The 21,921-nt window shown below is 33.7% G+C and overlaps 1 protein-coding gene and 1 long non-coding RNA gene across 3 annotated transcripts in view; one reads left to right on the top strand and one right to left on the bottom strand.

Annotated features, from left to right (window-relative positions):
* Positions 1 to 10,542, top strand: part of pea15 (proliferation and apoptosis adaptor protein 15) — a 34,929-nt gene extending 24,387 nt beyond the window's left edge. Inside the window, exons 2-4 of the mRNA XM_083533055.1 lie at positions 122 to 296; positions 414 to 569; positions 2,859 to 10,542. Of these exons, the coding sequence (XP_083389181.1) occupies positions 125 to 296; positions 414 to 569; positions 2,859 to 2,923 (393 nt within the window). The 5' untranslated portion in view covers positions 122 to 124 and the 3' untranslated portion in view covers positions 2,924 to 10,542. The remainder of the gene's footprint in view (positions 1 to 121; positions 297 to 413; positions 570 to 2,858) is intronic.
* Positions 10,543 to 12,865: 2,323 nt separating this feature from the next.
* On the bottom strand, positions 12,866 to 21,084 carry LOC310721474. 2 transcript variants are annotated; one of them, XR_014532060.1, is made up of 5 exons: positions 21,016 to 21,084; positions 20,811 to 20,852; positions 19,244 to 19,394; positions 18,637 to 18,717; positions 12,866 to 16,852 (listed from the first exon to the last, which is right to left on the bottom strand). It is a non-coding gene; the product is annotated as an uncharacterized lncRNA (long non-coding RNA). The 2 variants fall into 2 exon arrangements; XR_014532061.1 differs by lacking the exon at positions 20,811 to 20,852 and adding an exon at positions 20,144 to 20,184 and having other exon boundaries at positions 21,016 to 21,048.
* Positions 21,085 to 21,921: the final 837 nt, after the last annotated feature.

Raw genomic sequence — 21,921 nt, 5'->3', positions numbered from 1 at the left:
AATCTTTTGCTAATAACACAAATTTGGCACAAAATCAATTTTAATATAATACATTTGTTTCACTCTCTCTAATATAGATTAAATCAATGCTGGCTACCAATCTCATTTCCCTTTCTTTCAGATCATGTCAGAATACAGCTCTTTTTTGAGCGACCTGTGCGAGAACATCACTAACGAGGATCTGGAGCAGCTGAAGTCGGCCTGCAAGGAGGACATCCCTGAAGACCAGAGCAACTCCATTACATCCTCTAAAGAGTGGTTCAGTTACCTGGAAAAAAATGATAAACTAGCTCAGGGTGAGAGAACAGACTTGTGGAAAGAGAGAACAGTCATTTTAAATTTATTCTATGGAATTTATGTTTCTTTGTTTTGTGCAGTTCACATAAAAGCTCTTTTCTTTGCTCTGTCTGAAGATAATCTCTCCTATATTGAGCACATCTTTGAGATCTCACGGCGGCCCGATCTTTTGACCCGGGTCATCGAGTACCGCACGACAGTGCTCAAGATCTCAGAGGACGATGAAATTGACACCAAACTCACACGAATCCCATCGGCAAAGAAGTACAAAGGTACATATGTGTGTGTATATATATATATATATATATATATATATATATATATATATATATATATATATATATATATATATATATATATATATATATATATATAATTTTTTTTTTCAAAGGTAGCTGTTTTTTCCAGCCATTAATGCAACAAATAGTGTAAGAGTATTCAAAGTAGTACATCTCAGTTAAGGCAGCCACAGAATGCTATGTAGGGGTGTGGTTATGTCTCACCATGTCAGAAAAATTTTAATGTTTTGGCAACTTTTGAGAGATCTGTCGAAAAAGTTTGCCATTGGATCAAAGCAATAGGCTTACCAAAAATCCACCACTGCCCATCACCATGAGAGCATCACATCAGAAGAGCCCTCCCACCCCGTCACCAATACTGAAGCACGGTGGTGGTAGCCTCCATAGATATATAGGTACAACTGTTGTCAGGTACATTTTTATTTATTTTTTATTTAACCTTTATTTAACCAGGTTAGTCTCATTGAGATATAGAATCTCTTTTTCAAGAGAGGCCTGGCCAAAATAGCAGAACAAAACTAAATCACACAATCACAAAACAAACAAAAAACGCAAAAGACAACTCAAGTACATTTCAATTTAAATAAAAGTGCCATTAATTAAAACATTTGCATGTGTGGATAGACTCATGTTCTATAGATTTAACATAATGTTTAAAATCATTTAAGGAAATTAGACACTGTAGCTTTAGTGATTTCTGTAGGTCATTCCAAGTTGAAGGGGCAAAAAACATAAAAGCCTTTTTGAACAACTCTGTCCTAGCTTGAGGAACATTTAATGAGAGAATTTTCTGGGACCGTAAACCATAAGTACTCTGTACAAAAGTAAGAAATTCGGATATGTAGCCTGGCAGCCTGCCTATAATACCCTTATATATAAAAAATATAAAGGTGAGTAAGCCAGCGATTTGACAGAGAGGGCAAATTCACTTTGGAGTAAAGTGTACAATGATGCGTGAGAGGTCTGCAATTTGAAATAAACCTTAAAGCTCCATGAAACACAGCATCCAACATCTGAAGACACTTTGATGGGGCATTCATATACAACAGATTACCATAATCAATAATAGAGAGAAATGTGGCATCAACTAACCTTTTTTTAGCAGAAAAAGTAAAACAAGGTTTGTTCCTAAAGAAAAAACCTAGCTTCAATTTCAACTTTTTTACTAGATTCTGTATATGAAACTCAAAAGAAAGGTGCTCATCAATTAAAAAACCTAAATATTTATAAGATGAAACTACCTCAATTGTTTTACCCTGGTCAGTAACAATATTCAGGTCCAACTCTTTTTTCCTTGAGTTTGAAAATACCATTACTTTGGTCTTCTCTGCATTAAGCACAAGCTTTAAATGATAAAGCTGTGCTTGCACTCTATCAAAAGCAGTTTGCAAGCATTCATACGCCTTCCTAATGGTAGCTGCAAAACAATAAATGACCGTATCATCTGCATAAAAATGGAAAGATGCATGTTGAACATTTTCCCCTAGACAGTTTATATAAATAGTGAATAAAAGTGGCCCTAAAATAGAGCTTTGCGGGACCCCTTTATAGATTGATAAATATTTTAACGTTAGGCCATCAACTTGCGTAGCTTGAGTCCTATCAGCAAAGTAGTTAATAAACCAGCCCACAGAGCGCTGAGATATACCTATACTGATCAGTCTCTGCACTAAAATACTATGGTCAACAGTGTCAAATGCTTTGGACAAATCAATGAACATAGACACACAGTGTTTCTTATCATCAAGTGCTTTGACTATATCAATAATTACTTTTATAGCAGAAGTGGTAGTGCTGTGTTTTTTCCTAAAACCAGATTGATACTTAGATAAAATTGACATTTATAGATGTATAGGTACAATTGTTGTCAGTGACTAAATGCAGAATAGAAATAGTAAATTGGTAAATGCATATAGTAAATAAATAAATAGCAAATGTTATGGACAGTTAATATGTTCAGAACGTGTAAATGTAATAATAGAAATACCCCAATTTAAGCCTTTAATCTCATTCATCAGTTAGGATTGTTCATGGTTGAGTGCAAGATGAGCAATAACATTGAATACAACCGACTATAAGGATAGTGTGTGGACAGAAATCAGCTACACTGGTGGACAAAAATGTGATTTCAAGTTATACACAAAAATATGGAGATTTTACCAAATTGTAACCAAATTTCACTTGAACTTTTTTTGTGTAAAAACTCTATGCCCTTATGCTTCTGCTCTGTTTTTTTGTTTGTTTGTTTGGTTTTTTTTACAGATATCATTCGCCAGCCTTCAGAAGACGAGATAATCAAGCTGGCCCCTCCCCCCAAGAAAGTCTGAGGTTGAAGTTTGTGACCTTTCCTTTTTTTTGTCCATGGCACTCCACTTTGTCAAAACGTCTTCAGCGCCCACCTTTAAACCACGCCTTGTCCCACTCACTCACCACAAGCCGCCACCCAAACCGCTAAACAGCCAATTGGAATTGACAAACGTGTCAAAGCAACATTCAGAACCCTGGAGGCTCAAGAAGTATTGAAATTTGGAAGAAGGTGAAAGAAGAAGTAAGAACGAAAGATGGAATGGACCAGTAGTTAGTGTTTGCCATGAGTGTCTTTGAGATTGTTTTTCCCTGCTATGGGAAATTGTTGTCATGTGATATAGAAGCGAATGTGAGTGTGAGTGCAATAGAATTGTTGAATGCAACAGTGTAGTCCAAGCAACCCGTGTAACTGAGTCCTCTTCAGATATCTTATATGGTGATCAATCTTCCAGCCTGTTTCTTTTACTCAATGCTACACTGAGTAGTATTATAAGTGCAGTTCACTTGGCTGTAGAGTCCCTTTAAAACTCACATGTTTAAAACTCACCTGCAAAAAATGTCTTATCATAATGGAGTGAAATTTGATAGAAATCATTTGATAGTCGCAAAGGCAACATTTGCCTTAAATAGAGACACAATATAATGTGCACATGATTAGATCTGTTCAAATGTAAATTATTTTTAGGATTTCTTCTGTTTATTTATCCTAAGCATTGTAATGAATCCATTTATGACATATCATAAATAGATTATACATTGAATATCGAACATATCATGATGGTCATGTTTCCCAGAGTGTGTTTCCTCGACATTAATAAGAATGCCCATCTTAAACAAGTACTTCATTAGCACATGTGTATTGGGATTTTCGGTTTAAATACCTCCGACATAAACAGTGTTTGTGACCGGGGATTAAACAATAATCGAAAACACATCATTCCATGTGATCTTTATTGGCTTTTGTGCTCATAAAATGACAACTTTTGCACAAGCACAGGGCTTGTTAGGGAATCGTATAATGTTGAGTGTGTATATTCTTTCAAATCATAGACTGTGAATGAGTTATTTGTTCTATATATTTATATTTAAAAATTCATATGATGTATAATTAGAAATCTAAAAAAATGCATTACATTATGATGACATTAGCATTACAGTTAACAATGGGATTATTCATTATTATATAATTTGTATCACAAGCACTGACTACAGTTGGGGTAACAGGGGTGAACAAATCACAAAATTATTAGCTGGTCCACCAAAGCTAAACATAAAAATCAAATGAAGACTGTTTCATAAATTCAGAAACTACTAAGGTTTTATTTGCTTGTCTTCTGGGCAACTAAGGAAAATAATAAGCAAATAGCTCAGAAAATCTGCTTGCCCTGGGCTTGTGATTTGTCCAGCCCTGGTTAACAATAAGATAAATCATTAACATCAACTAAATGAAATTCCCAACAAAAACAATAGAGTTTCAGCTCTGTTGGTGCTTGGACCCCTAATAAATCATCAGATTAAATACAGGAAGCGAAAACGAGTTGACATTATTGCATTACTGTTCTCTGATCCAAACCTTCATCCTCCAAGCCATCATATTATTTTGCCCAGTTGGAGAAAGACTGTTGATTTTAAATACAATATTAGCTAGATCACTGTGTCTCTTTTGCCCAGCCTCAACAGACTGTTGCTTTTGCTATGCTAAATACCAGTATGCATATGACATCAAGTGCTAGAATTATTGACGAGAAAATAATGTGTTTTTGTGTGTATGCGTTGGTGGTGTACTTTTTTACAGCTTGCATTAAATGTCAGCACTTGCAGGGTATGTGTGGTTCCCCAAAATCCCCATCTGGACCTAAACTAGGTTTTGTGCAACAACCAAGTTCAAGTTTATACCGATCGTGTCCTTTTCTCGTGCCAACAAACCAAGTGTATTTCGGATCGGGTTATTTGTAGTAAACCGTTGTGTTTTGATTTAGATTGCTAGCTATGTTCATGTGATATTGTCTGACAAATTGTAGGTATCATAAGAAGTGGAAGTTTGCCTTTAGAATTTATCAATGAGAATTTCATCAACTTGATCCAAAATATCTTAAGAGTTGGATGTTAATCGGTTATGCGATATTAAGCATTGTCAAAAGTAGTGTTTTTATGAATTACTTTGGGTCATACTATTTGTCACAGAGGAGCAAGAGAAATGTTTAAATCATGATTTGATGCTTTCTGATAACAAATGCCTGGTAGATCTTTGACTATTTGATATCGGGTGTTCATCTAAAATTTGTGAAGGACCCGTTTCATAAAATAATTAAACGATTGGTTTCAAACATTGCATTTGGCAGACGCCATTATCCATTTACAGTTTTCGCACTTACACAACTGTTTGAGTTAAGGGTTAAGGGCATTTCACAAAAGCCCAGGAGTGCCAGCTTGGTTGTGCTGGGATTTAAACTCATGAACTTTCAGTCTTAACCACTGAGCTTAACCACTAGTGGCACAGATGAGATACATTGGTTTTGAAGTATGTGTCTTGATCACCCAAAGCAAAAATTTAAACAAGTTAAAAAAAATCTTTTTTAAATCAGAGTGAATCAACAATTAGCATTTGTTCAAAAAAGTGTGTCTACATTTAAATTGACCAAGAAAATAGCTATTAATTTCAGTGTGAGTTTTTCGATTGTTTTGCTGTTTTCAGCTATGTTTGTAATTTCAGTGTTTGTGACCGTGACTTTCTAGTTTTTGCTGTTTGTTTCTACCGTTGGAAAGTTTCAGAAGTCTGAATCGTTGAACATTTAAACCAACGTGCATAACGTGGTGCACTACCAATATGTTTAATGTGAATGTTCTGCTTATTTTTTACCCAGTGTGAAAGTAAATCTAGACTTTTGTCCCACGGTTTTTGTTGCAGTGTGATTATCATCATTGACTGCCACAAGCAAATCAACCCTGTTTTTTGCAAAACATATTAAAGTACTATTAAAAGCGAGGTCAATTTGATGAAAATTGCATATTGCATAAATTAGACTTGCCCCAACTATAGCTTTTGCAAATGTATACTGAATCATAATATTAAACACGGCATCAGACCAAAATGTATTGACTTGTCGGTCTGTAGGCAGTTTACAGTAACAGCTTGAATCATTGGTCACACTTCTTAGGCTCAGATTGCACATACAAATCCCAGCTTGTACCTGTTACTGTAGCTCTGACTTGCCAAGACTTGATAAATTAGCTAGATAAAAACAATTTATTTTTTTTGTTTTCATTTTGTTTTTGGAAAAGTCATGGGCAGCATTTCAATACTATTTTTAACACACCATCACCTTCTCCAAACCAGAATCTCTGCTGCCATCTTAAAGGAACAGTTCACTATGTAACACATCCAGTGTTTATATTGAAACATATTCTGGAATATATATTGAAATTTTTCTTTTATAATTGTTTGCGATTTCTAAGAGCAGTTGTTGGTTGCCCCGCTGATGAAGGAACTGTCTTTATTTAATCGAAGACAAATAATGTTAGCAATGTCAAATATAAGGGATGTCAGTCATCGTTCAATGTTAGCTCCGAAAGGTAAAAAAACAATAACATTAACCAACACTTAATGTCACATTAATAAGAAGTGTGATGGAGCTACACAATGCAGTCGTGCTGAGTTCAGCACAGTTTCAGAAAAAGCTTTTGAAAGTTGTATACAACGAGCGAGCGTGAAAAACTTTGACGCTTTGGCAGCTGATCTGTTTGCACAGAGTGTACAAATGGGAAGATAATAGAGCTGGACAGACTGAAATTTATGTTGCATTGCCCCCCTTAGTTAAAGACCAAGTAAGAGCTAATCTCACTGGAACCACTATCAGCGGGTAGTCCAGTGGCCCTATGGGTAATGTGGGAAACTGTTAAGCCAAGTAAAAATGAGAGCAGCATGTCATGAAGTTTAAAAAAAGCTATGAATAGTAAGACACTAGTCGTTCAGAGTGAACCTTTTCTTTGAGTCGTTCCAGTAGTGTATTCGCTCAGTGCCAAGAAGTGTGTTAGAGCAATAAGACGTTTATGTTGTGTTAATGTAGACAAACTACTTAAGATACACAGTGTAGTAACACAGAATGACCCTCTTCTACTGGCTAGTTAGGAAGCTAGCTAATTTACACAGTCAGCAAACCAGCTAGATTGAGCACCATATATGCGGTAATATGAACAAAATGTAAAAAGGGGGTGAGAAAAGTGCTCTTCATTCACATCAGGATGCCAACAAGGGTGTGTTAAAAACAGTATTGGAAGACCAAGAATTATTCCATGACTGTAACGGTGATCATGTGTTAGTCTTAAGATGATACATATATACAAATCATTTTATATGAATGCAAACCTAAAATCGGTCAGTACTTCACTGAATATTTGCCAAGCTCTATGCAGTTATTATGTAGGATCGGCACTGTGCATATTTGTTACATGCATTTCTTGGTCATTACTCTTCAACATGCAAGCAATCTGGAGATCTTGGTATGTGTTTAGGCATATAATTGACCAAAAGTTTTGAAAAAAAAAAGATTTTGACACATCCAGTGTACAATGGAGAAACATAATCATGTGTCAAAAGCTCCTGTCATTAAAGTGTCAATGTCAGATTGGATTTCATGACGTTAACAAACATATCGATACGAAAATGCTGCAAAAACTATGTAATAGTAAAAATGAGCCTGACCCTAATGCCTGACCCACATTGTGTTTCTTTTTAGCTTTAGCTTTATTAAATGAAATAAATAAATAAATGAAATAAATAAATAAAGGATTAGAGCATAGAAAATCTAACACTATAATAACCTTTAAAAAATATTTTTCAATTGATTTACACTTTAAAAAAAAAAAGTATTTTTATTAATCAAAATTTTTTTTTTTAAATGTGGCTTGTAGTTTTACCTTCAGATGAGTTGTAAATATATATTGTGAAATGATAGCAGTGTGTTTTATGATTGATTTTATTTATTTAATGCAAATGTATTTTGGGTTTTTCTGTATTGAAAATTGCTTACTAACTGGAAAATATGAGAATGAGTGTGTTTATTAACCATCACAGTGAATCTGACATGTGTAATGAGCCTGCTTATGATTTCAATTTATATATATATATATATATATATATATATATATATATATATATATATATATATATATATATATATATATATATATATTTACAGTATATAACATTTTTATTTGGGAGTTTTGCCTCAGGATTCTTTTGCTATCTGGCAGTAATCCTTTCTCTTTTGATACTCCTGATCTAATTTATTATTTTTGTCCACTGATTGTTATAAAGTTTTAATTTCTTTAAAAAAAAAAACAACTTTATAAGACTATAAGTGGCCACTTGTAGCCATAAATCCTGGGTAACATATGGCCACTATATTTTTCTCGCCATTTTAGTTCTGAATCCATAAATGTATTTAGGTTTTTTTTCTGTCTTTTGAATTTATCTTGATATTTTTTTTACCTTTTATTTTTTTTTACAGTGACATTAAACCACAGTGACGTAGTTGATCATTTCTATTTTTGCTTTGCTAACGTGACAGGATTAGCACAAGGTGTTGCTTCACAAGCCTTTGAAGTGTAAATAAATGCTAGGAAGCTGTATGGTGGTTACGGAGGTTAATAACAGGGTACACATGAAAAACACGGAGAGCTGATCTGATGTTGAAGCCTGTACTAACAGGACAGTGGTGTTATATCAAATTGTAAAAACTAAAAAATACTGATCAGAAAATGAGCCTATAACTTTTGCACATCAAAAAGAGGTCTGAGTGTGTAAAACTCCTGTTTGTGAGTTAGGGAGTGTTTCCGGTATATGCATTTTGAAAGCTCGAGTCCTTTAATGTAGAGATAGGAGTGACTAACGGATTTCATACGACCCTTTGTAGGAGATCTAGTTCAGTAAGTTGCATAAGTTTTTACACCCTGTTACAAGAGTTTTTTTTAACCTTTCCAGTTACAAAAATGTCTAATATATGAAGGTGCAAACTATATTTTTCTGTAAATATATTTTTTTTTACATATTTTAGTTGCATAAATATTCATTCTCATTGCATAAGTTATATGCATCTGTTAGTTTTGTACTTTTGAATTCTGATATATTTGCAAAATTGTTCAAATTCTGTCAGTCCGAATAGTGACTAGATTGCCCCAGCTTCGTATTGGGCTTTACCTTAGCCAGTTAACTGTGTTCTGATTGTTGATTTTGAAGGCATTCCAGTGTTGCAGTATGCAGGTTTCTTTTTTTAAAATCTCTTTCAGACTAAAACTGATTTTTTTAGTTGTTAAGTTGTTAAGTAAACCTTAAAAAAAGTAAAATACTTTTCTAGAACATTATACTGGAATGATGTCTTCAATTGCACTATTACTAGAGAACAGATTACATCAGAATTTATTTAGCAGTTTCACACGCAAAGGGGTGAATATTTATGGATTCACTTAATGTATTGATTTTTTTACAGTCCTTGTAGTATTATGGGATATTTTGTGTTGATTGAGGTAAAGAGCAAACATGGAAAAAAATGAATGAGATGGAGGGATACCTACGCAAGGCTCTGCAAGTTCACTCGATTTTTCCCCAGTTGCAAGAAAAATATTATATAATATTATTATTAGAAGCCATAAAGGATTTTTATATGTGAAATATTTCAAGTTAGTCTGCTTAAAGACTCTACAGAAACAAGATCACAAATCATGCTGTAAATGCAGCATATGAAACTATATTAAACAGAGGCTGGAGGTACTGCACTGTGTGTGTATGTGTGTGTGTTTTGTGAGATTTGAGGTGCTCAGTGCAGTTCTAGGCCCCATGTGGATGGAAATGAGTATGAGATTGTTATCTATCATGCTGCATTAAGTTATTATAATAGATATTATAATTGATGCGTAATAGACTCAGGTATTGGCTTTCAAATGAGTTCTGGCACGTATTATTACCACTGAATTGTTCCTGGCAAGACGTGCTTATTTTTATTGGGTTTGTAGCACTTTTGTGTTTTCTGTATAGGGTCTTTTAGAAATTAGAAGAAAATAATCAATGGAGGCTTAAATTGCATGTAAGGTCGCTTACCAAACCAAGCAAAAAGTGCATGGCTACAAAGGTCTGCTACTTAGCATCCTCAGGCCCAGACTGCTTGCCATTCAATCTGCTCTCCCGAAAGAACTAATTTCTTTCAACAACCACACAGATCTCGACATTGGCTAGACGACTTTTATAAATTTGGAGATCATTTTTTTATTCGGCCAGGATTTTGTTGAAAGTCCCAATAGACGACTGAATACGAATTTACCTGAACAAGGGTCCTGTTTCAGATGACGATCACTTTTTTTTTTCCTTATGCTAATTATTTTGATATGCACCTCTTAATAGTTTATAATTTTTCTGCCATCAAACTGCTTCACGTTTTACAGGCTGTATGCTGTTTCATTTGGTTTTCTTGAGAAAATTGGATAGCTCTTTTGCAAATATAATAAACAAAATATAGACATAGTATGATAAATAAATAATACATTTATGATGAAGTGAATAAAACTGATATGATGCCATTATGTCATTGTGCTGAAATCTGTATAAATATTTAATTACATATATTAAAATGCATTTGCTAACCTACAGCTGTGTGATTTTTATTTACCTTTTTTCTCTTTGTGGATGGAGTTTTGAGGAAAATGCATTTATTTCATTCCTCAAGACATTGATAAAGAGCCTATTATGGGTATGGGAAAACAAAAAAGTAGAGTTCAACACAGTCAACTTTTCAGGAAGGAAGCTATTGAAGAAAACATCTGACCTTGCTGTGACCTCCATCCTGTTCAGATACATTTCTAAATCAAATCTGTTCATCTGCTAGCTACAAATGATCAGTCCATAGAAATCCTACAATCCCTTTGTTCCAGCTGTAAGAAACCTGCATTAAATTATAAAAAAATATGTGGAAACCTAATCATCATATCCATATGTCGCTCTTCCCTATAGTATGGATATGCACAACTATACAGAACATCTTTAGATGCTGTAGCTTTACAATTTCCCTACAATGTAAATACAGGACTCAAACCTGGCAACAGCGCAACACATAAAATCATGCAGGTAGAGGTCTAATGTTCAAAGTTATTAATGTGTGTATACTAATTTAATGTGTGCACGTATATGTCAGACATTAGAATGGATGAGATTTGTAATCTCAGAGGCTTATCTCATAAGACATTCATATTATATTTTGTCACGTTTTAATTTATAGGTGCTGGATAACTTGCTGTGAGGTAAAAATAGAAGCTATAAGTTTCTAAAAGCTATAAATTGTTCAAACGCAGACAAAAAAGATAATGTTGAAGTCAAAAGTCATATGCAGTGGTCATATTTATATAAGCTAATATTTTATCTTTCGATTTGTATGTTTGCCACCAAAATCGGTAGTAAATTATTGTGAAGGAAAGTGTGATTTTAAAAAAATAAGCAACAATAAAAATTAGATACGGTTCACTGGAAAGAGGCGCAATGGTGAGCTATTTTTAGAAAAGCCCCGCGGGCTATCAAAGCCAATACACAATTAAATATTTAGAATTGCTTACCATGCAAAAAAAATAAAATTTTATATATATATATATATATATATATATATATATATATATATATATATATATATATATATATACAGCAAACAACATTCATTTAACATTCTTGAATTTTTATTATGAAATACTCTAGAAATTGTGTGTATGTCTGTGTCTGAAAGAGTTTGATGCCACTTGTTCATAACCATATACTTACTCAGCTGGTGGTGTAAATAGAGCATTGAGGTTGAATGGTGACTTAAGGCTGAAAAAAATTTTTTTCAGGTTTTTTAGGTAATTAAGCAACGGTCATAAGAAGGATTCAGCTGCAACCAGAGTGACATTTCTAAAATTATAAGCCACGTAGGTCGATGCCATACTGTATACCATGACCGTGATTATTGGACAAACAGAACATACAGAACTCACAATCTAAATGTAAGTTACACCCTTGTCTAGATAACTAGCTAAGCTGATAAAGTAATTTTTGAAGCACACATTTCAGCAAATATTATTTCAACACTGCACATTGGAACAATGCATCTTTACACAAAAACGACTGAGAATATAAATGTCAAAAAAATATATTTATTTCCCTTTAGGTATATTCCTAATGAACAAGCCAGAAACGATGTTGAATAAAACCCAGTCCTCATTTGGGTGACACCATATAGTGTGATTATAAATAAATATCTTCTATGACATGTACATATACAGTCCAAAAGTTGATTAATTATAGTCCATAGCTTTCTCATGGTTTCTAAGTGGAACACATAATCATATTTGTCATTAAGTTGTCCATCCTCAGCAGTAGAGTGGTCTTCAAGTGATGAGAACTCTATCACAAAGAAGGGCATCACATGGGGCAGAGAGACAATGTTTCTGTTCTAATATTGATAACTTTTTTACATGCTGTCATTGGTTTGTTGAAGTGTATTCAACTCTGGTCTCCAAACCCTCCATTGGCTACTGTGTGTTAAGTCTAAAAGTTTGCTAAATAGTAGCCTATGGCATAAGACTTATCTTCATTTTGCTTGAGGCTATACTGTTGATAATACCCACCTGCCCCACCAAAATATACATTCACAAGAGGTTCCTGATCAGTAGTATGCTTTTCTGTATTTATGCTTGTGTTTATCTATGGAAAGAATTACTTTAGAGTATACAGTGTGTGTCTTTTTTTGTGCAAATGTTTCTTACATTTAAAATGCAGTTACGGTTAACAAGAAGACTAAAAGTGCAATGCAGTTAAAAAAAGCAATAAGTCAACATTTAATTAAGACACAGTGTTGAATTAAGACTTAAAGTGTTAATTGTGTCAGATTAACTCAGATTACAAGTTTTAGCTAGGAATTCATTGCCAAAATGATTAAAAGAGGTCATTTAATGCTTGAGATTGTTTTATTTATATCTATGCATCATGAAAAACATACATCACATTTAATAGCATAGAGTTTTAAAGAATATAATTTACCTACATGCTCAATGAAAAAAAAACAAAAAAACAATATCCAGATAAGACCCCTTAAACCAACATTTTTAAAACACTAATAGTATATCTGTTGAAATACAAATAAGTTCCATATATTTTAGAAATTGCAAAAAAGAACAACTACAAAAGCAAGTGACAATAAATAAATACCTACTGTAAAGCAAACCTGTTTATGATCTTATTATGTAGAGGCATTATTGTTGGACTACCAAGCTGTTTAAGATAGAACAGCAATGTCACAAGTAGATAAAGTCATGACATTTCAGGTAATTGTTGTTGCATTTAGTATTATTAGGTTAATAAAAAATTAAGAAATTAAGTAAGTGTGCCAGGAATTAAAGTGTGCGGTACATACTGAGGGAAGTACTGAAAGTTGAGTTATAAGCACTACAGACTTCAGCTACATAAGAAAGTATAATTTGCCAAAAATTGCAAGTATCTTATTTAAGTGCTAATGAATCTGACCTTAAATGATCCAGTCAGTACAAAGTTACCGTAATACATTACAGTGAAAAGTGTGTTTTAGGCTGTAAATACATTTAATGATGAAATCATGGAATGTCATTTGAGATCATTAAAAAAATACATCAGTATAAATTCCCTAAAAAGTCCACACAAAAGTGCTTTTTTCACATATAGGACATTAAATGAGACAGCTGAAGTTTTTTAAATGAAGTATTTTGTATAAGCTGAATGGTGCCCTATAAAGTCAATTTGCTATTTTGACACGTATAACCCACATAAATGAAAGGTATGAATGCAAAAAAAAAGATTTTCTCTGTAAATATTTTGGTCATCACTTTTGGACTTATATTGATTACCTTAATACACCCTAGACTTGTAATATTGTAGCAAATCTGTAGTAAATACAGTACAATAAGATAAAAAGGTAATTATCATATCATTACTATTATATCAGAGATTTATTTAGATAAAATCAGTGTCTAGGATCATATTGAGCGGTTGATGGTTGTCCAGCAAAGGACAACCATTTCTAAGATCTACTGAATAAACTGACCCTACACCAGTGATGCACTTTATAAAAAGTTAAGGATCCTAGATAGATTTATTGATGGAGGTTAATAGAGGTTAATCTTACATAAAGTTTCTTTCATTCAATCTCTGTATATTCAGTGAACCTCAATGTTCTCCTATCATGTATTTATCTTCAGCTTTATTGCTCATATTTGATGTTGTAAGCCACAGGTCCACTGATCTTAAGGCTAAGAAAGAAGGAAACCTTTCCTGGACCATGCACACTGGCTGGATGATCGGCAGAAATCTCAATCTGCTCAGATCCTTCCAGAGCAAATATTTTGTAATTTCTCACCTCTCCCCTCACACGGCGTAGTTGTGTGATTTCAACTTCTTTTCTTCTTTTTATTAGATCGTCAATCGAAGTTGGGTCTAGACAGGACTTATGGATAAATCTCTGTGGTCTCTGGCTTCCAGAGAGAAAGAAGAGAGGCACCAGGTAACGAGAGCGTAGGTAATGTTTGTATGTAATTTTAAATGAAGCATGCATATATCTAATACATTCTGATATGTCCAGACTGTTAGATCTGTTGTGTTCTGAATCAGGCCAAAAGAGCAGAAGGACTAAGAGGTAGAACTCTGGACTCCTTTTATCTTTTTGTTCTGTCCAGAGCTTTTGTAGCATTGCCTTAAGTTCTTCCAGTGGTCTGAGTGCTGTGGATGCATCATTCCTTTGACTTAACATTACATTTGCAATGATGTAGTTTAGGATATTTTGGGGATCACTCTGTGAATGCAAAAACATTTCTTCCCATTTTTCAGTTATCAGTTCCAGTTCAGTGTTCTGGGCTTGATTGTTGAGTAATCCTGCAAATGTGCTGGCCTTTTGTTCTTTGAGGATTTGAAGTGCTGATTTGTTCCGTTGGGACTGTGTTACAAATTGTGTGTAGCATTTATCAACTTCTGGCTTAAAGTATTCTGGTTCGTCTTTGTAGATGCTCGGCTTTGAGTACAGGAGATACCACTCAAAAAATTCAAACTTGTGCTCAACGTTTTTTCTTAAACCTGTAATGAAATACTTTTGACAGTTGCCATAGGAGTTGAGAAAATTGTGTGGAGCACTTTCCTCTGAAAGTACCATGGACCATTCTCTGTCAAGGGGCGTGAGATGGTCGAAAAGGATCTTTGCCACTTGCATGTAACCGAAGATACCCCGGTTGTTGAAGATGGTAGATATGGTTGTTATACCATTTTCTTGCATTTCAGCTGCCCCCTCTTCCTTTGCAACATTTTCCTCAACTTGAAAAACCTCAGTTGCTTTTTTTCCATAATGCAAGATTTTTCTAGCTTGATCTCTTTCTTCTGTACAGACAACATTTCTCAAATGGTTTTTATGCACTTGTCCAAGGGTGTCTCTGATAAAGGAGTTTTTTTCATCCCTCTTAACTGCAATTTTAGCCCAGTGTTTAGCTTTAGCATAATTTTTTATCTCAATGTAACAGAAACGGGCAAGAGCTTGTGGAAAGAATGGATCCGTTGTAAATGTCTTCGACGCCATTTTCAACACTGCAAAACACATGGATTCTTGTTCTTCAGTTTTTATGTCTAGGATCAGTCTGGAGAATCTGGTAGGTCTGTCATGCCTAACTCTCTTTGTGAGTAATCTTTTGATAGTTTTTACCAAAATTGGAGGCATGCCATTTCTGCCCAGTTCCTCCATCAGTTTCATTGTAGTGTCACTTTTGGTTACCCCAGCATCAGTTAACAATCTTAGGCATTCCTGAGCAATCATAGGATGTACCATTCGTACATGCATGGTCTCACTTTTGTTCTTTTCTTCTTTTGTTGAGAACAAGACCAAAAAGTCTGTGTAGGGCTTCATGTGTTTCTCAAAAAAGAAATTATCCAGATTATCATGTTCCCTCCTTAGGAACATCTGACAAAGATATTGTGGGAGATCAGAGCCAGGTACATATGAATTAACCAGTGCTAAAAATGCCAAAAGTTGTTGTGAGCGGGGCCTGTTTTTTTTGTTGAATGGCTGAAGATTTCTGCAGACCTCTGTAACGTAAGACGGATCGTAATCTCTTTGCATAATGTTAAAGGCATAAAGTTTAGTATGACTGTCTCCATAATTTTGAATGATGGAAGCCTGTTTTGTTGTATATCTCTCTTTCTCTGCCTCGGAAAGCTTTGAGGATAGTTTCACATATTGTTCTCCTTCTGTCAAGTCTGTGTGGTGACAGTTTAAAATGATGACCACAGGAATTGCAGCAGTGATATTATTTGCTTTCATTTCATCACAGAGCTTTTCTTCAAGTTTTACTTGAAACAAATCTTCCTCATTTGTGTAGTTTCCGTCCAGAAGAAGGAGAACAGTGTTTTGCTTTTCTAAACCACCTGCTCCAAATAACAACAGCACTTGCTTTGCAATTACCCTTGTGTCCATTGTGGAATCTAGTAATTTGGCACACCTGAGCTTTTTTCTCTGGTCCCATAGTAACTGCATGGCTAGGGTGGACCCCCCACTACCAGGGTCATGCAGCAAATTAATTTTAGCAATGCTTCTTCTTTGACTTCTAGTTCTTTGGATCTTTCGTTGAAGCTTATCATACAAATCCCGCCTGACAAAAGGGGAATTCTTGTGTTCGGCCCAATAGAAGTTCAGCCATTGAGGTGGGGCACCTTTGTAAAACTCAAATTCCATCTTTTCGGCATTTGTTGGAATGATTATTTCATTGTCATATTTATTAGCCCACACTACATCAAGAGTGGACAGCTTGTCTCTGTCTTGAGTCTGTATAGGTATTTGCCCACCATGTTGTGCAGGAACAGTATAATTTGCCATGAGACCTGAGTTCTGAGGTTAACCCTTTGTTGATTTTGATTCTGAAGTGCCTTGCTGGAAAAAATAAGAGAAATCATCAGTTGGGTTTGGTTTGTAAACTCAAAAATAGTTTGTCATATGATTCTTTGCCCACTTATTTCTCATTCATGATCATTTGCACATTCTTGGGTACATATTATTCACAATGCATTGTGTGAGTAGTGCAGAGTTTGTTTTTTGGGTTTTATCTTTGCATTCCTCAGTTGCTGTCGGTTCACATTGTTGTTCAGGTTTTGCATCCACTTCCTGAATATCCTTCATTACATGACAGTCAACATGAGCTGTTTCTGCAATTTTAACTGGTAAATCACACCAGTTCTGCAGCTTTTTTTTTTTTTTTTTTTTTTTTTTTTTAATGTAGGTAATGATTTTGCTTTGTCTTCATTTGAATAAATAATTGTTAACAATGTAATTGTTAACATGTATGTGCGATCTTGATTTTAAAAGTAATCTTAAATGCTTTGTCTCATTTTAAAACAGAATATATAATGGAGAATTCTGACATTAAGAGGAATTCTCTTGTTTAGCAGCTCTGATTTCAAGATCTTTTCACACAAATTACAAAAAAACAAGCTGTTTTAAAAAAAAAATAGTTTTAAGTTAATTCGATTTAATTGACTGTTTAAAATACGTGTTTTACTGCTTATTTTATCACATTTTGTGCTTTTATAAAGCTTAGAAATGTTTTCATATTTTAAAAAAATGTACCAAGTGCAATTATCTTATTACACTGGAATACAATTTAACTTGTTTCTAGCCTGTAACTTCTAAAATCACGCATTTATTTCTTATATTTAAATAGTTGTTTTTTTGCACTGTGCAGGTGAAGCATCCATTTAGTGTTTATCTTTTGTCCCATTGAAACGTTGTGTACACAAATTTTAAATAAACAGTCAGACATACATGTTAATAAAGAAGCCCTGCTAGTTCTAGTCCACAGGTGCAGTTACCTTTGGTAATGAGGTCTTCAGATACATTTTTGACCACAGTATATTTAGGAAAATCTGTCAGTAATTTCACTTGTAAAAAATTTACTACCAAATCTTACCCTGTTACATATTTCAGGACTTTCACTCCATCTGCTTTTCATAACTCTGTTTCATTTATAACAAGATGATGATGTTTATAGCAAGATGTTTGTATTGGCATATTCACCACTTCCTCAGCTTGTAAGACTCATTGGAAAAATAACGAGTTATTTAAATAAGTCAGTCAGTTATTTAAGTTAAGTAAAACTTCAAGTTAGTGTTTACAGTCTTAATCTATCATTATGAACTGTCAGATTACACAAATCATTCATTTTAAGTAGACGGGCAAAGTTTTAGACTTTAAAGACTTTAGACTGCCTTTTGAAACAAACACTTGCTTATTAATGGAAGGATAACATTTATTTTATTTTTCTTCTTTAATTTGTTTTTTATTATGTTATCATGTGCATTTAATGTATTTTTGGATGTATGTCTTGTATCTACCTTGCCTTCTGATTGGACACCCCATTCTGCAATTCTAAACCTTGATTCACTGTTTGTTTGAGATTTTCTATTTTGACTTGGTGGTTTTGACCATGTGCATAACATGCTTTTGCTCCTGTGTATGATTAGGGATTATGCCTATTTACTTCTGTTTGCTTCTGTTTTAACACCTGCTACTTTGATGATCAGTCATGGATAGCTCATAATTAAGGATTTTTTTATAAAATAGACAATTAAAATGTCTAATTAAAATAATTACATAATAATGTTAAAATAAAAAATAAATTGTCCACATTATTATTATAAAAAATAATCACCTAATCTTACCTTGCACAAGTTCTGAATATCACTCAAGTCCCTGCTGGTGCTAAAGTCTGACCACTGGCAATCTTGCGCTCACTAATAGAACTGAGAACCCACAAGGATAAATGAGTTTAATGCCTGAGGCATGTCAAACATTACACAGTAATTTTGAAAAGTTTTAAAAGTTACACTGATTTATGACTTCCTTATGTTACATGTCTGGTTACGGTCTAGAAATGTAATGAATTAAAAAAACATTTAAGCATATTTAAAGTCAATTTTGACATTTGACAAAAAAAAGGTTTAATGTTTTTATGGTTATCCTTGAAAAAAAAACCTTTTAGGAAGCCAAATCGCAATTATTTAATGTACTATTTAAACAGCCAGTGCTGCTTTATATATATATATATATATATATATATTTATATAAAAAAAGCCAGTGCTGTTTTAATACAGAAGAGAAGAGAAGAGAAGAGAAGAGAAGAGAAGAGAAGAGAAGAGAAGAAAAGAGAAGAGAAGAGAAGAGAAGAGAAGAGAAGAGAAGAGAAGAAAAGAGAAGAGAAGAGAAGAGAAGAGAAGAGAAGAGAAGAGAAGAGAAGAGAAGAGAAGAGAAAAGAAGAGAAGAGCTTACCTGTGTACTCAAAGGTGTGTAGTCGGAGTGTGTCCTCTGTGATTTGATTGAGTGTCACTTTAAATAGTACAGCAAGATGCAGCCCCACTTTTTTTATTCAGTGATTTGCAGTAGGTTTGTTTAGCTCCACCTAACATTCTTGACCTGTGCACTGAAACAAAAGTGAAAAGAATTACAAAGACTATGCTTACTGTTTCTCTGAAATGAAAGTGAAAACTGCTGTAGAGATTTTGCATTCACCTTAAATTGTTTATTTGTATTGTTCAGTGAAGTTGTACATTCATTTTTATTTATACATGTTTAAAAATCCTTATCTATTCAGTGGTGATTCATGGGACACTTACTAAGACACTAATACTAAGCATTCCTCAAAGTTATTCCTGACTTGATAATACTGCAACTACTCTCCAAACTTCTTACTTTTATCTGTCTTTATTCTTGATTGCATCTCAGGTATCACTAATTTAGGGCAGTAACATGCTCTGAAAACCTGTGTTTTTATTACATCAACAAAAATAATCTAGTTTAACTACAAATGGCAGAATTAAACTAACACAAGCGTAATACCTGTCGTTTTTGTCATAGTAATTCACATATATTAATTTCTGCAATGCACAGCAGTCAAAAGCCTGCCATTAGATAGAACACTGTCATTTGCATATTTAAGTAAATAATAATTACGTAAAATTTTATGCAAACAGAGACCCTTTAAGTAAATTAGTGTCAATGATTTTGCAGGCTTAATACACATTTGAACTTTAACCAAACAAGGATTTTAGTGTGTTTCCTCATAGGTTAATTCTGATATATAGCATTGCAAAGTCAAATACTTCTACAGTAACAAGGTGTTCATTTCATCCTGGTTATATACGGATTGGTCATAAAAAAAAAAAAAGTCACTGACATTGTTATTAAACTGAAGACTGCTGATGGAAAAACATCTAAAAAAGAAACGAAAAATAAGCAAAATATAAATTAAACAGTAAAGTAACAGTTAAATAAAGAATACAATGTTACTGTAAATTAACAGGATATTTATTAAAATTAGTTTTTTTCCTGTTCACATTAATATAATGTAGTACAATGTCAGATCTGTATTCAGTATACAACAATATTTATGAGTTCATGGAAGCATAAAATGGAAACTTCTTAAATTTTTACATTCTTTCCTTGTATTGAAAAATGAGCAATGCAAAACAGGTTTAAGTTCTAAATACATTACATAGTGTACATTTCTTTACAAGGACACACCATTTCTTGTTACTCTCTTAGTTTCTAAGTAGTCAGACGATACCCGGTAGAGAGCTCTTATGTTCTTGCTCAAGCACCGAAAACTGAATAAACTAGTTTAACTTGAGATGATGTTGAAATATTTCATTTCATCTTCTCCTGCTTATCTGTAATTCGGGTCGTGGGGGCAGCAGTCTAAGCAGATTCCCCAGACACTTCTCCGTGTCCAGGGATCGGGCTGTCAAAGCCGATTTTTGTCACAAAAAGGGCTACACAAACAGAGAACTAGCTTTCGCCCTGTTCATGACCAAAGTTTACCCTCCACATGCGTGTGTACCTTTTAAGCTCTACCAGCTATGCTTCTTTCTTTCTCAAGCGACTGAAAGCACAAAGAAACCCATAGGCATAAACTCGTAGTAATCATTGAATTCTGATAATCATGCTCTTTGAATTCTTATTAAATTGCTTTTCTTAATAAATCTAACTAACATTCTAAATTACACAAGGAATAAAAATCAAGAAGTAAAAAAACCTAAAAAAACCTTATGCCCTAACTCGTGGCTCTCCACTACAACAAAGCAGTTACCAGGAGGAGTGAAGGTTATCGTGTTATGACTCTACCTGCTTTAAACTCCTGCTTTCAGCTGCTGACAGGAGGCAGCATAACACAATTAGAGAAATTTGTCTTGAAAAATGCCTACATGAGCTCACAGACAGCCATGATAGGTTATATTGTGGTGGTGGTGGTGTCACTTTAAAATGATGGAGAAGAGAAAAAAAGCGTACCTCTGCATGTTAATCTAGATGCTGTTTGACTCTCAGAAAACGCCTGTATTCATAGTGTTGTGATACCTTGTACAATCTACATATAAAATATTGGTCACAAATTATAGTTCACTTTCTAAATAATGAAAGTATAATTATAATCTAATAATTATATAAGTTCACTTATTTTGCCATACAACTGCCAACTTGTATTTGATGCACACTTTTAAATCGATGCATCACATCATTAACTTTTATGCCAATGCACTGATGCGAATATCTGAATCCATCCCTACAGGACCCAATGGTCTCACTGTAAACAACTGCTTTAATTTTCTACACTAGGATTTTAAATTCAGTTCTATATTAAAAAATAAATAAATAAATCAGTGACAATTCAAGTCATTTTTTTAGCTAATGACTGGGAAATCATCTTTACACGAAGAAGTGTCAAATGAATTTTGAACTGATTCTCATCGTGTAATAGTATCATTTATTATACATTTTTTCCAGAACTGTAAAATAACACGTTTAATTATTTAATAAAATCTACTAAAAAACAAACTGTTTTTTTTTTTTTTTTACAAAATGCTTGTTACATTTACATTACATTTACATTAAATGCATTGTTAATTTCATTTTATATCCTGCACAATCAACAATCAATCAAGAAAGAATTTCAA

Source organism: Silurus aristotelis (genome assembly GCF_946808225.1).
Source record: "Silurus aristotelis genome assembly, chromosome: 27".
Taxonomy (NCBI): Eukaryota; Metazoa; Chordata; class Actinopteri; order Siluriformes; family Siluridae; genus Silurus; species Silurus aristotelis.
The sequence above is the reverse complement of the archived record's forward strand: the minus strand, read 5'-3'. Positions and strand labels throughout refer to the sequence as shown.